We start from the raw sequence: 14,317 nt of genomic DNA on the forward strand, positions 1-14,317 counted from the left end.
TTGAAGTACAGACTGCTTGGGGGATGATGTGTATGAAGAGAGGAAGAGCCTCATGCTGTTCCTTAAAGGTGTCTGGCCTGGTTCCGTCCAGACCGCCGCTCCAGATCGTTCTGTCCTAATTTTTTAACCGCGGAATGTCACTAATTTAGGCCAAACAGGCTCCAGCTGAAATCTGCTTCATTACATGGAACTCAGAGTGCAGAAATCACGTGAGAAGGCAAGTGATGAAGAGGAGCGAGGCCATAGTCGTAACCACAGACGGGATCAGAAGTATATTAAGCTCATATGTATCTGAGGGCTTCTCTTCCCTTTTTTTGTCTGTTCTTTAATTTCTGTTAAATACTTTGAACATAGAAGAATAGTTGACAGTTTGGAGGTGCCATCACTTATTCTGTTAATTTGAATTTCATTACTGAACATTCACCCTGTAAAACCAGTCAGTCAGCACAAATGTCAAAGTCGTTAATATATGAATATGAATTAAGTGATTTTCTCTTTCGGGATTTATTACCTATTTAATTTATTTACGATAACACATTTGTTCAGTCTGTTTGTAATGTTTTGATACTTCTTTGATACTGACTGCATGTTCCTGTAACACAAACCTCTGGTGCTAATATTTAATAAAACAAACTAACTTCTGTTATGGTGTTTTTCAGATGGATTCTTCACGTACAAACTTTTTGCTAAATTCTTTCCAGATATAAAGTCACCTCAGCGCTGCAGCCTGATATCCTTCCTGGCCTTGTATTTCCCAGAAACCACTGCAATCAAAACAAAACCGAAATTACTAATCCACTCACTTGGCTATGGCAAAGTGAAGAGGATAATGTGAAAGTTAAAACTAATAATAAGAATAATGTCTGGATATTAACAGAACCCCCTCCCATGATTGAGGGACTGACTGAAGTTAATCAGCCCGGCCCAGTGTGAGGCAGCGGCTCGGGGGCTCAGCTGACAGAGAACCTCTGCCCTGCTGGACGCACAGATATCAGCTCAGCACATTTATCTCCCCCTACACACACACACACACACCACTCGGGAAGGCGGACCATGGAAACTGCACACAGGAAGGACTGCATTGGACTCTTCAGCACAGGACACTTCAAACATAAAACATTCCAACAATTTATCCCTTATTACACAACGATTTCTCACTTTTGTGACCTTGTGGTTCAGTCTTCAGATGAACTAAATCTGTATTCAGCCAACACGCCACGTCTTTAGGTCAAACTGACAAGCAAGAAGTAGCTAACTTGGATTACAATGCTCTTTACTTTACTTTACACCACTGCTAATGTCATGCGTTAATGTCACTATTGCTAATGTCAAGTGACATCAGCGCCAACTACGGCGTGTAGTCTCACACTGATGAGTCACAGTGATGTTTGTGAGGGGGCATTCACCAGGCTTGTTGGGCCAAATATAGTGCTTATCAGCCACCGCAGCATGAGTGTGCAGCTTACACTGACTGCATCATGTGGAGGAGAACTGAATGTGTCAGAGGATGACAGATGAAGCCACAAAACTGCCGGCTGGAAAAAGACCACTGAGAAAACAGGCCTATCAGAGTGACCTCATCTCACGTCCTCACCAGCCTGCTATCAAACATGCTGCAAGACGGAAATACCCACATATATGCTTAATAATCAGATGGGGATGAGAAGCATCTGAAGAGAAGAGAAGGTCAGGAGAGATCCAGAGAGGATGGACAAGACAAACACAGGCATCATTCTGCTGTTCCTGCTCTCTGCCATCGCAGGTAAGAATGACTCCTTATGAGTCACTCCCTTCACAGTAAAGGTTTTCAGTGATGGACGTTCCGTTCTCTCAGACGCCCAGATGATGGGTCCGACCCTGGACGTGTGTGCGACCTGCCATGCTGACGCCATGTGCGAGGAGAAGTTTGATGGCTCTGGGAAAGTTTGCAACTGCAAGTACGGCTTTGTTGGAAATGGACGAACATCCTGCCATGGTGAGAGGTTAAATTAGCGGGAACGCGTCCACTTTATGTGTTAGCAGGAAAGTTACTGACAGGGAGCACGGTCCAGGGAAGGAGACAATCAGTTTTGGTACCAGCCGACCTGATGGTGGTGCTGTAATGACACTTTGTCCTACAACTTTGAACCATAAGTCATAGAATCCAAATTATTTTCTTTCTGGATTTCTTGTAAACAATTCTACCTATGAAATACGGACATTAAATTAGGTACAGAAGTTATTATGAACTTGTTTATGTCTTGAATTTCAAAGTGCAGGACTTTGAGACTTTCGTTTGTCTCCTTAATAAAAGTGCTTTGTAGTCATTTGACTCTGGTTGGACAGGAATCTCTGGATCACATATTTTCCATTATGTGAATTTTGAAGTGTCAAAATGACTTTTCCTCCTTCAGACAAAGACGAGTGTCAGATTGGAGCCTCTAGGATCTGTGGGCAACACACCACCTGCCACAACACATATGGCAGCTACTACTGTACCTGCCTGAGCGGATACAGCCCCTCCAACAACCTGGACGTCTTCATCCCAAACGATGGATCCCACTGCCAGGGTGAGTTTGGCCTGTGGCCTGTGGCTTCTGGAATCTGACATACCTGACCCCTGCAAGAAGAAGGAGAAGAAGACTGTTTATGTAACTGTAAATACAAACACAGTCTGCATTATAATTAGAGTTTCATTACATCTTTCCCGTTGTGCTGTGCAGACGATGATGAGTGCCGGATCCCAGGGTTGTGTGGAGAGGGCGGTCAGTGTCAGAACCTGGATGGGAGCTTTGAGTGCAGATGCCAGCCCGGATACAGAGTCCACAACGGGGCTGAATCGTTCCACCCTCAGACAGACGGGGCTTCCTGCAAAGGTAAACTGACCCAGTAATGATGTGGTTTGGTGAAAAGAGGGCAGTGGAGCAGAGTATGAAGTTCTCGTTGTTCGAGGTGGGAGGAGGCTGGTAAACGGCAGGGTGGTGTGCAGGATAGGCGGGGTCGAGTCCGCAAACCAGATTTATAGGTCAAGAGGGCAAAAACTACTGTCTATTTTATTAACCAGATTTGAAAGGCAGCTTTGTGTCATCCTGAAGTCATTACATTACATTACATTACGATCATTTGGCAGACGCTTTTATCCAAAGCGACTTACATTACATTACCACCCTTCGCAGAGGGGGGAGCAATTGAGGGTTTGGTGCCTTGCTCAGGGGCACCTCGGCAGGGGCTTGAACCGGTGACCCTCCGGTTCCCAAGCGGAAGCACTACCCACTGAGCCACTGCCTCACAGTCTATAATAATAATATGTTCTGACATAAAGTGAATAAGGGCTGTAATAATAAGGGTTAGAATGACGATGTCATATCAGAGAAGGATAGCTATATTTAAGTATTAAAGCTCAAACTAAAATATATACATTGAATTATTCTGTTCTAGTTCGATCTTTCAATGCTCTGGGCTCTGGGCTCAGAATCTCAATTGCGTTTGACCTATGGCTAGGCTCAGAACTTATCGTTAAACCCTCACACCTGATCTAAAGTGAAACTGCATGTTTCTGTCTCGTCCAGTCGTGGACTGTGGCCTCCCTCCCTCCGTGCCGGGGTCGGTGCTGTATCGGGACACGGACACCAGTTATGGCAGCGAGGCCACGTTTGGCTGCTGTGACGGCTTCCTGTGGAGAAGGGGAGACAACACCTCAGTGTGTGGAGCTGACGGACTGTGGAGAGGACCGACCATCGTCTGTGAAGGTAGCATGATGCAAAGACAGGCGGTGGTTTATACTCGCATCAGATCTTTGTTCAGCTGATTTCCACTGATAAGTCTTATGTTACATTCATAACCTGATGTTAGATACTGACTGGTACAGAAAGCTGTAAGCAGAGCAACACTGGAGAGATGAAAAGACAGAAGCTAAAGAAATTCATGTTTCCTCTTCCTTGTTCTCTCTCTCTCTCGCTTCTTAGAATTGATAGATAAGATCTGAGACTATTTTAGTCATTGACTCAATTTCACTGTATAGTGCCACCATCAGGTTGATTGATGTTACATTTTCTTTTGCATACAGTAAGTGTCCACCAAGGTTGGTTAAAGCAGAAGCATTGATTCATGAGATACAGTAGTTACTTACTAACATAGTGATGTATAACAACAAAAATACAAATGTGGCCAATAGTCATTCTTCCTTGGATCATGTCCAACCTGACCACCAGCTTTCATGAAAATTGGTTGAGAACTGTTTGAGCTCCTGCTGAAAAACACACAGTCTGATGGGCAAACCTACACAGGCTAAAACAATCACAGTCCCTGCTCACGTCCTTATGACTGAGGCTCAGAACTTATCAATCGAGCCATGTACATCTAGTATTTGACTTTATCTTTCTGATTATGACCGTCTGGTCTTTACTGGGGAATCGCTTTATGACAAGATCCCCATAGCCTCCCTGACCTCTGGTGGTCCTGACAGGCCACATGCTCAAACACACATAATGTATCTCTCAATTGTTTAGGAATTAAGAGAGCTGTTCACTGATGATGTATTATTGATCCAGAATGAGTCTTTCACCAGCAGCGTCTTCAGCACATGTTCACATGAAACACCAACTCAAGGTTTCAATGGAGTAGCACAGCAGGTTTTCATGCAGTGTGTCACTGGTTTGGCTCTCAGAGGTTGACTGTGGCTCTCCCCCCGCCCTCCCTCACTCACATATGCTGTGGAACAAGAGCTCAGCCATGGGAGCAGAGGTGGTTTATCAGTGTGACCCTGGATATCGTAACGTTGGAGAGGGCGATGTCTCCGCTTGTACTGACGCTGGACTGTGGACGCCGCCGTCTGTGCTCTGCCAAGGTACAGCTGTAGTGTAATTGCCAACCTAAGTCTCTAGTTAATAATATCAGTGGTTCCCAAAGTGGGGGGCGCCAGAGGTATTGCATGGGGGCGCTCAAGGGAGAAAATTTGTTGAAAGCAGAAATGGTGTTACACAGTAAAAGTTACACAGTATTACACCGTTAAACTTTAAATAATTCCGCTGTAAAGGTGATCTTTCACTTTATTATTGATTTTGTTTTGTCAAATAATAAGTTGCAGTTTTATGAATTTCAATGTTTAAAATAAATTCTAGTGGAGTTTGGAAGTTTTGGAAGCTGCGTGTGTGTGTGAGTGCGAGCGTGCGTTGGGGAGGGGGGGGATTTTCTTATCTACATGCCTGCAGAAAAAGTTTGGGAACCACTGAATAATATGATCATGATGGTTATGGTCATCCTGTACCTCATGCAGCTTGATTTGACTGAATTGTGAATGAGTCATCCACAGCCTGGTTTGTGTTGGTTCCTCCTCAGAGATCTTATGTGGAATTCCTCCTCTAATCAAAGCCACTGAGCAGGTGTGGAACGGTGGCTCCGCCCCAAGCAGTGTTGTGCTGTATTTATGTAAAAAGGGGTTTTATATCAAAGGAGGCAATAATGTGTCACGCTGTGATGAAAACGGTCTGTGGACAACACCAACTCTCTCATGCCAAGGTAATGCAGTGAACTCAACCATCAAAGTGACTTGATTCTATATGTGAATGAAGACAATAACACATTTTCCCATACAAATGAAAATTTGAAAAATGAAAAATTACTTATAAGCTGTAATAGCTCAATACACTCAGTGGGACAGGAAACCTTTTCAAAACAATAAATCACATGTCAGCCCTACAGGAGAGATTCTGATAACTTTATGTGGCCTGTCACTGTTTATAGGTTCTTATGTGACAGGTTCTCACAACCACAAACCATTGTTTACAAAGTTATGAATGAGGGGAAGCAGAGACGTGTGGATGAGGGGCCTTCACTGTTTCTGCCACAGAATCATTGTTGTTAGTGTTGCTGATAGCAGAACTAACTCACACTGCACATTTTGACAATTCTTTTCCCAGAGATATTATGTGGGGATCCGCCTACACTGCCCGACACTGGACAAGAGTGGAATGGCAGCTCCACTCCCGGATCCACAGTGACTTACTACTGTAAAGAGGGATTTAATGATCATGGAGGAAATCATACATCATTGTGCACATTTAACGGTTACTGGACAAAGCCAGGCATCTCCTGTAAAGGTAAACTATTCATCAGACTTACAAGAGAACAAAATATAATCTAAACCATGTTGGCAGGCAGCCTTATCATCTTATTTCCTTTTTTCTAGAAGTTGACTGTGGGGTTCCTCCAGCCGTTCCTCACTCAGTCATGCTGTGGGATCAAACCTCCGCTGTGGACTCTCAAGTTGTGTATCGGTGTAAATTTGGATTTCAAAGCATTGGAGAGCAAAATGCTTCAGTTTGCACTGCCAGTGGTCGATGGGAGGGGGCCTCCGTACTGTGCCAAGGTGATGACGGCGTGCAGACATATTGTATTGGGTTAGAGATGTGACTAGTTAAATCCAATCCACTTTAGGTTACTCACTGTATGGAAAGCATTTGAGTGTGTCTGTGTGCCGTGAATAATCTCATTATGACAGTGTGCTGTCATAATGAGTCTGTGCTAACTCATGTCTATGTCCAGAAATAAGCTGCAGCCCCCCACTAACCCCTCCCCATACTAACGTGCTGTGGGAGCGCGGCGGCGGCGGCGGCGGCAGCAGAGCGGGCAGCGTGCTGCTGTATGAGTGTGCAGAGGGATTTTACCAGAACAGTGGAAATGCTCGGTCCACGTGCTCACTGTCAGGAGAGTGGGGGGAGGTTTCTATTACATGCAAAGGTAGAGTAACAACATCCTCTCACTCAGCTGAGGGACAGATGGAGATCTTGGTTATGTTTGGGTTCCTTCACTTTGCTCTGTGGTTGTTTCTGGTTTGGAGAAGTTCTCATGATCACTACAGCAATGGAAGCTTCAGCCGTTATGACGTTACCTGCTGAGGGAAACACTGCTTGTTTTAAATTGGTCAGAAAATAATTAGTCAGAATATTTTTGCACTTGTAAAATACAAATCATTCAACAGAATTTTACACTCAATTTTAATTTTCCTTTCTCATGACATGGGTCTGGAATTCAGCGTTCACCGTTATTTACTTATGCTTGCTTGCTTGGTTATTTAAAACAAATGATAAAGGTCAGGATGCAGGATTGTTGTTCCAGTGTCTCAGTCAATGACTTTCAGTCTTTTCCCACGCAGCTAAATGTGGTCCGGTCCCACTCCTGGCCCACTCACAGGTGCTGTGGTACAACCAAAGTGTTGCGATCCACCACTGTGTGGACGGATATCACAGCTGGAGGGGGACAAACATCTCTGTGTGTGACAGCGCGGGGACGTGGCACAGAGCGACGCTCAGATGCATCGGTGAGTGAGAACGCCAGATGTTTATGATGTAATTTCCATACGTGGCTCATCCTCCTGCTTCCTCGATACCTGAGAGTTTTATTGATACGTTCTTTTCATGAGACTGAAGTTCCGATACAAATACAACACACTCATATGAAGGGGTGACATCACTTTGTGTGTGTGTCTCACAGAAATCAAACCCGCTGTCAATCACCTGGTTGTTCTCAATGAAAAGTGTCTGCAGTGGAAAGCAGAGAAGTATGAAGAGGACATAGAGGTTTACAAGGTAGGACAACGATTCGTCTGTTGGTCCTAGATTAGATTATTACATTACATTACATTACATTAGATCAGATTTTTAAAATTAGACTGACAGACTCGATGTGTTTTTTTTTTTTTTATCTGATACTTTTAGGACTGTAGGTGGAAGATGTGTAGTGTATAAAGCATGAACGAAATATGAAAAAGGAGACATTTTACCATAATGAAGGCAGATGTGTTCAGTGTGATTGATGAGACGTTGGGTTGTGACCATTAGGTGACGTACAGTGGAAGCAGAGACTATCAGAGGTCGTTCCGTGATGAGAGGAAGCGTTTTCTCAGCTCTAACTCAGACTGTCTGGAGCTCTGCCTGAACCTGCTCCCTCTCACAAACTACATCATCTCCATCACCGCAGTGTCGGCCAGATTCACAACCACCATCACCACTAACACCAGTTTGACAGGTGCAGCAACACTCTGAGCTCATCGTCAAGGCCCCTCAGGTCAACCACTCGCTCTCCAAAAACCCAAATTCAATGTTGTGGCATGGAAGTCTTTAAGTATCCAGTGGTCGGTTAAACACCTAGAATCGAGTCAATTAATAATAGAATAATTACTATCAGAGTCGTGAGGTTGAGGAGTTTTTGAGTTCTTTTTTTGAAGATGTGAGTTGAGCCCCACTGGCAGGTTAGAGTGAACGATGATGCCCCTGTAACACAGATTGTCACTGCGTTTGAACTATTAACAGCTAAAACTAAACCCTCAGTGTTATTATTCATTTTACCTATTAGCACATGTTCAATAAAAAAGAAAAAATTATTTTGTAGCAAGTAATGGACCAGTTTTAATAGAAGTAATGAAGTTTAAGTAAACATACAAAACATATCTAAGTACCAAAACAAAATATTTCTGCTTTGTTATTTTACTGTTGGTCTCATATTAAACTTAAACATCTTGTCCACTTTGCATCTGTAATGTTCTCAGCGCCTCAAGCACCGATGGTGAAATACAGAGAGGTTGATGTTCCAGCACCGTTGTTAAGCCTGCGAAGATCAGCAAACACACTGGACCCAATAAGGTAACAGCCAACATGGCAGAGAGTTGTGAGGTCCGAGCTGCAATATAAAACACTGGATAGGTAATGGAGACGTTTTCCTCAATAAGTAAAAAGAAGAAATGTTAGAGCTGAAATTTTTTCATTTTTTACCTCTTCAATTTGCAGCAAATAATGTAGTCAAGCTGATGATATTCTTTCCCTAAGATTCCTGTAATTTATTTTTTTATGTAGTTGAAGGCCCCAGCAGCGCCTGAATTTACAGCAAAATTATTGTTTATTTGCAGTTATTGCTCCAGTATCTGTCATAAGGTGTTTTTCTGAGGTAAGAATCTAAAGCTTTGACTCCTGCTCAGTGTGTACCAGGTGTGTGTGCTGCCCGTAGAGACGATCATGGTGTTTGACTGCTCCTCTGCGGGGGGTTCGGCCCGCTCCACTCAGTACGTCACAGCCCAGATTCATGTCACACACGTGGGGGCAGAGCTGAACTTCACTGTGGGAGATGGACTCTACTATGGAGGCTTCTTAAATGTGCCGCTGGAGAACGGACGGACCTATTATGTCATCCTACGAGCTGTCAGTCAGTGGAAAACTGTGGGTACAACCATGAAAAATGTACTGAGCCGCCCACGTTTGAGAGTCGAGTGTGTGCTCACCTGATTTCTTATGGTTTTTCTCCAGGCTTATAAAAGTTCCTGCGTCCTGTGGGCCAAAGTGAACGGTAATCACTTCTGATCAGTTCAAAGATTACATGTTTACTCTAAGATAACTCACCCAGGTGCTGTGTTTTTAGAGGGTGATGTTGCTCTTCTCCTTGTTGTAGGTACATCTTATATTCTGAGGGTTTCATCGCTGTCTGCTGCTGCGTCAGTGGGACTGGTTGCTATGGTTGCTATATGCGCCTGGTATGTAAACACACATGCTACACACTACACACTGTATAAAGTAGATCCTTGGCTTCAGGTGTTCAGATGTTAAAATCATGTTTGTGTCTGTTTCAGCCTATAGCACCTTGACTGATTATGTGTAGTGTGATACAGCAGACCATTGTGATTTAAAACATGAAAGAGAAAATTCGTGCTCAGTCACAAACACAAAAGGACTTGAATCTGATTGAATTTCTTGATCGCTTTGTTTGTTCATTTTCCAGGTTTTTCAAGAAGCTGTGACGCACCTGAACTCTTGTGTTTCGCTCTCTCGACCCCTCCCACCCTGGACACAAACTGTTTGTAACCCTCCCCTCTGGCAGGAGGCTAAGGTCCATCAGGACCAAAACCTCACACCACAAATCGAGTTTCTTTCCCTCTGCAGTGGGCCTTATCAACAAGGCCCGGGTCTTCCACTGACACATGATAAACCCCTGCACATTCACTTTATTTAACAGTATTCTTAAGTTAATTTATTACAATAAACCCCTGCACGTTTTTTAACACTTTATTCATCAGTATTCATTTAGTCAACTTGTTTAATTTAGTGTGTTTTTAATTTAAGTATTCGTCGAGCTGCTGTTCTTATATGTTGTCTTAAATATGTTGTTTTATATGTTGTTTCTTGTTGTCTTTTCTATATGTTATACGTTCGCACCTAGGACCAGAGCAAATTCCTCTTAAGTGTAAACTTAAGTGGTAAATAAAGCAATTCTGATTCTGATTCTGATTCTCACGTCCCTGTTCAGTTGTTGTCGTTTCCATTTCTAGTGTGTGAATCTGTAGTCTGTACTTGTATCTGAGACGTCTCTCCTCTGGTTTTGTGTCCATATCTAACAGCCTCATTTCTGATTTAAAGTATTCTTTGATCTAAGTTGAAAATGTTTTCTTTTTACTTACATCCTTTTAGTATGTTTTTCTTAATTTTTAATGACTTTTATAATATTTGTATGTCCTAATTATTCCTTTGTATACTTTGTAACTTATTTCTTTTATCACTAACTTATTTGCTCTTTTTGTGCTCATAACTTAAGTAAAGGGTCAGAAATGTTTGAATTTATTGAAATGTATTTTATTGTGGCTCATTCTCTTCCACAGGAGCAGGAGTTTCAATGTAGTTTGTATTGTGGGCTTGCAGCGTGAATGACATGGTTCTCATTTCCTCCACCAGGAGGCAGTAAAGCGCCTCGAAACGTTGATGCTGCTAGAAATTAGAGCAGAAGAAGCAGCAGCAGCCTCACACCCACCAGACATTTAAAGGCCAGTAAAAGTGATCGATAGGAAAACAATCAGCCTGACCAGGTTAGTTTACACCGAACAACACATACACACCGTCTATTACTGCCCAACGAGGTGAAATCACACGGACGCGCTGTAATCTGACGGTCGTTAGCTTGTTTGTGCCATCAGAGAGCAGCAGGCCAGACAGATTAATGAGACGATTTGTGATCAGTTGTCGATATAGAAAATGATCGGTACATCAAAGATTGCTTGGTTTTGACCTGCTGACGCGCTGGAGTGAAAACTGCATCCTGCATCATGTTCTCACAGTGTAATTCAAAGTATTGTAACGTTACCGGTGCTAAGCTAATTATAATGCAGCCAATACACACCCACACACACAGACACACACCCGTCTGTCACTGTTTACTTATCAACCACACACACACTATACATGGTGCTTTATACTAATGGACGGGAATATTTACAATTATAAAGTAATGGAAGTACTGAAGTGGCACTTGTACATTTTATTTGTTTGCCACATGGAAAACTGGTTTATGACTCGTACATTTCTCATTAGTTAAACACACATAATGACACTCCGACTGTCAGCGTTCATAGGGACCCTATAGATGAGTGTAGTGTACACAGGGTCTTCTGAAGCACGAAAACAGTTCATAAACTGCTAAGTAAAACTACGGAAGCTGAGAGGGGACACATGCTCAGGAGAACTAATACAAACAATAAGGATGTTGCTCTTACATATTAAACTAAAGAACACAATATGAAGTCTTCATCCAGACTTTACCGTACACGTTCAAAGCTTGCAGTTCTCCTCGACAGGTGCTGGCCTGAGGTCCACTATGGCCCAGAACCAGGTGATCCTTCAGTTCCGCTTCGCCACATTTGGGGACTCCATGCTGCAGAAGATGAACCTCCTGCGTCACCAGAGGCGCTTCTGCGACGTCACCGTCCGAATCAACCAGCTGGAGGTCCCGGGTCACAAGGTGGTGTTTGCTGCCGGTTCGTCCTTCTTGAGGGACCAGTTCATCCTTCAACAGGACTCCAAGGAGGTTCAGATCTCCATGATCCAGGAGGCAGAGGTGGGCCGGCAGCTCCTGTTGTCCTGCTACACGGGCCAGCTGGAGTTTCCTGAGCTGGAGCTGGTCCATTACCTGACAGTGGCCAGCTTCCTTCAGATGGGCCACATTGTGGAGCAGTGCACTCAGGCCCTCAACAAGTTCATCAAATCACCGCCTTCACGCCAGCTGGAGGCGGATGTGAGGAGGGAGAAGAGGGAGGAGGTCGTGTCTCACCCTCAGAGAGAGCAAGAGCAAGAGGAGCTGGTGGAGCACATAGAGGATGACGACGATGACAAGAACGACGACAACGAAGAAGAAGAAGATGATGACGACGATGACGACGATCTGATCGTACAGCCCAAGACCTCTCTCCAGATGTTGGCGAGTCGCGCCAGGCCGGGCACAGCGGAGAGTGACATCACCATAATAAAGGTGGAGTCGGTGTCCGACGAGCCAGAGACTTCCATCGTCGCTCGCTTCCCCGCCACCCCCCCTGCCCCCCTCCAGTCCCCCGAGCCGCAGCACTCGCTCATCAACTCCACCGTGGACAGCCGTGGTGGCGAGATGGCGATGCCACCGATGACGGGCTACCCGCTCAGCCCGCCGCCCCCCTCACCCCCGGCGGAGAAACACAGCGGACACCAGCGGAACTACGACAAGCCACTCCAGTGGTACCACCAGTGTCCCAAATGCGCCCGGGTCTTTCGCCAGCTGGAGAACTACGCCAACCACCTGAAGATGCACAAGCTCTTCATGTGCCTCCTGTGCGGCAAAACGTTCACGCAGAAGGGCAACCTGCATCGGCACATGCGCGTCCATGCCGGCATCAAACCCTTCCAGTGCAAAATCTGTGGCAAGACCTTCACCCAAAAGTGTTCTTTGCTCGATCACTTGAACCTGCACAGCGGCGACAAACCTCACCGCTGCAACTACTGTGACATGGTGTTCGCCCACAAGCCTGTCCTCCGAAAGCACCTGAAGCAGATCCACGGGAAGAACAGCTTCGACAACGCCAACGAGGGCAGCCTGCATGAGGGGGGGCTCGACTTTGACATGAGACCTGTGGAACTTTATTAGCAGATCTGCTGGAGGCAAATATGAGGGACTTTAAGCGGGGGTGGCTTTGAGGGTTGCCATGGTGACCTGTAAACAGATGTGCTCTTGTCGCACGCCTGTGAACCTGACTACTACAGGATAGAAGGGCTCCCCAATATCACCACGGTAACCATAGCGATCAGCGGAGGCCATGACTCTTATATTCCTTATTGACGACATGTGTCTGAGGCCGGGCTCACACTGTACGTACACACACACACCTGTTCTGTCGATTAACAAATTCCAAACACTATGATGCCCGTCAAGCAGAAGAAGGAAGTAGCTCTTGTTAGAGGACTTTTCCGACCTGCACTCGGCATCGAAATGTCGTAGCTCTGTTTCCGTTTTGTATGCATTTGTAAATTGAGACACCATAACCTGAACCTTAACTATGAGAAAAGGCGGCACACATTCATTGTCCACAGAGCCAAAAATGTAAATGGATCCTGCTTGTATGAGGGCGTAGATGCTGAGAGGACGTGGACATCATGGCACCCAGCAGGTACGTCCATGTCCTTCACTTGGCGCCCTCCTGTTTGCTGACTGTTGCTGGGACACTTTGCACTGAACTCACCGCGGAAGCTGATCAACGAATTTTGGAAAGCCAGATTGGGGAACAGGATGGCTGGTGCAGTTTGTTGCATGTGGCTACGCCCTCACACTGTAAAAGGGGTACAATCGCGTGTTGACTCGCCCTACGAAGGTTGAGCGTAGTCAGATCCTGAAACTGTGGGAAGGGACCAAATAGGAGCAGATAAGTGAACACGATGAGCAGCTTGAGGAGGTTCAGCCTCGTCCTGATGAGGTGAACCAGGTTTTCCTGGTCGATGTTTCACTGTAGCTTCATGACTGTGGAACCTTTTGTAGGTTTGTATGTTTTCCTGCTGCAGGACAGTGCAGATGCCTTCATATCATACTTGAATCCTCACCACTGAAACACCAATCACTGTATATTTCTAACTTCACTCTCTTTGTGTCGACTTTGTCTAAAGGAAAAAACACTAACAAACGCTAAACCGTGCGTTTGTATATTTACTGAGCAGTCTGTGGGTCTGTCTGCCTGAGAACTGAACTTGAAAGACGAGGATGTTTTAATAAAGGCGAACGACATTGTGTTGCCAAAGCGTCTGAAATGAGATTAGTTTTCGTTTTTATGATCTACCAAAGTGAAACCGTGTCTTCTCCGTGTGTCATCCAATTAAAAACTGACTGTTGGCTTTGTGCTGTCACATAGTTTAAGCTTTTTATATATTGTAAATATTGTGTATACAAATGTAAAGGCCAGTTTTCAAATAATGAATGGTACACATTATACAGTCTATTGTGTTGTTTTTTTTAAATCAGGAATTTTAATAGGAATACAGAGAACATAGCATCCTACACTTTCATCAAACTG

General features: G+C 44.6%; 2 protein-coding genes across 3 annotated transcripts; both read left to right on the plus strand.

The window, feature by feature from the left end:
• The first annotated feature begins 1,471 nt into the window (after positions 1-1,471).
• susd1 (sushi domain containing 1) lies at positions 1,472-7,122 on the plus strand. The gene is made up of 10 exons (XM_076164656.1): positions 1,472-1,762; positions 1,835-1,975; positions 2,394-2,549; positions 2,703-2,855; positions 3,549-3,728; positions 4,646-4,825; positions 5,317-5,496; positions 5,898-6,077; positions 6,167-6,346; positions 6,523-7,122. The coding sequence occupies exons 1-10, from the start codon at positions 1,708-1,710 to the stop codon at positions 6,873-6,875; spliced, it is 1,758 nt and encodes a 585-aa protein (XP_076020771.1). The 5' UTR covers positions 1,472-1,707; the 3' UTR covers positions 6,876-7,122.
• A 2,210-nt stretch (positions 7,123-9,332) lies between these two features.
• Positions 9,333-14,233, plus strand: zbtb26 (zinc finger and BTB domain containing 26). Of its 2 annotated transcripts, none has more exons than XM_076164658.1 (3): positions 9,333-9,499; positions 9,745-10,822; positions 11,575-14,233. In XM_076164658.1, the coding sequence occupies exon 3, from the start codon at positions 11,608-11,610 to the stop codon at positions 12,901-12,903; it is 1,296 nt and encodes a 431-aa protein (XP_076020773.1). In that variant the 5' UTR covers positions 9,333-9,499; positions 9,745-10,822; positions 11,575-11,607; the 3' UTR covers positions 12,904-14,233. The 2 variants fall into 2 exon arrangements, with proteins under 2 accessions (XP_076020773.1, XP_076020772.1); XM_076164657.1 differs by having other exon boundaries at positions 11,588-14,233.
• The last annotated feature ends 84 nt before the right edge of the window (positions 14,234-14,317 follow it).

The sequence above is a fragment of the Genypterus blacodes genome, unplaced genomic scaffold (assembly GCF_046128005.1).
Source record: "Genypterus blacodes isolate CSIRO-AG114 ecotype Tasmania unplaced genomic scaffold, CSIRO-AGI_Gbla_v1 ptg000138l_1, whole genome shotgun sequence".
Lineage (NCBI taxonomy): Eukaryota > Metazoa > Chordata > Actinopteri > Ophidiiformes > Ophidiidae > Genypterus > Genypterus blacodes.

Excerpts from the sequence above, each read along its gene's own strand:
- susd1 (XM_076164656.1), top strand. The coding sequence starts at position 1,708 with ATGGACAAGACAAACACAGGCATCATTCTGCTGTTCCTGCTCTCTGCC. Across the intron at positions 4,826-5,316 it reads GCCGTCTGTGCTCTGCCAAG|AGATCTTATGTGGAATTCCT; the intron begins GTACAGCTGTAG and ends GTTCCTCCTCAG. Across the intron at positions 6,347-6,522 it reads GGCCTCCGTACTGTGCCAAG|AAATAAGCTGCAGCCCCCCA; the intron begins GTGATGACGGCG and ends GTCTATGTCCAG.
- zbtb26 (XM_076164658.1), top strand. The coding sequence starts at position 11,608 with ATGGCCCAGAACCAGGTGATCCTTCAGTTCCGCTTCGCCACATTTGGG.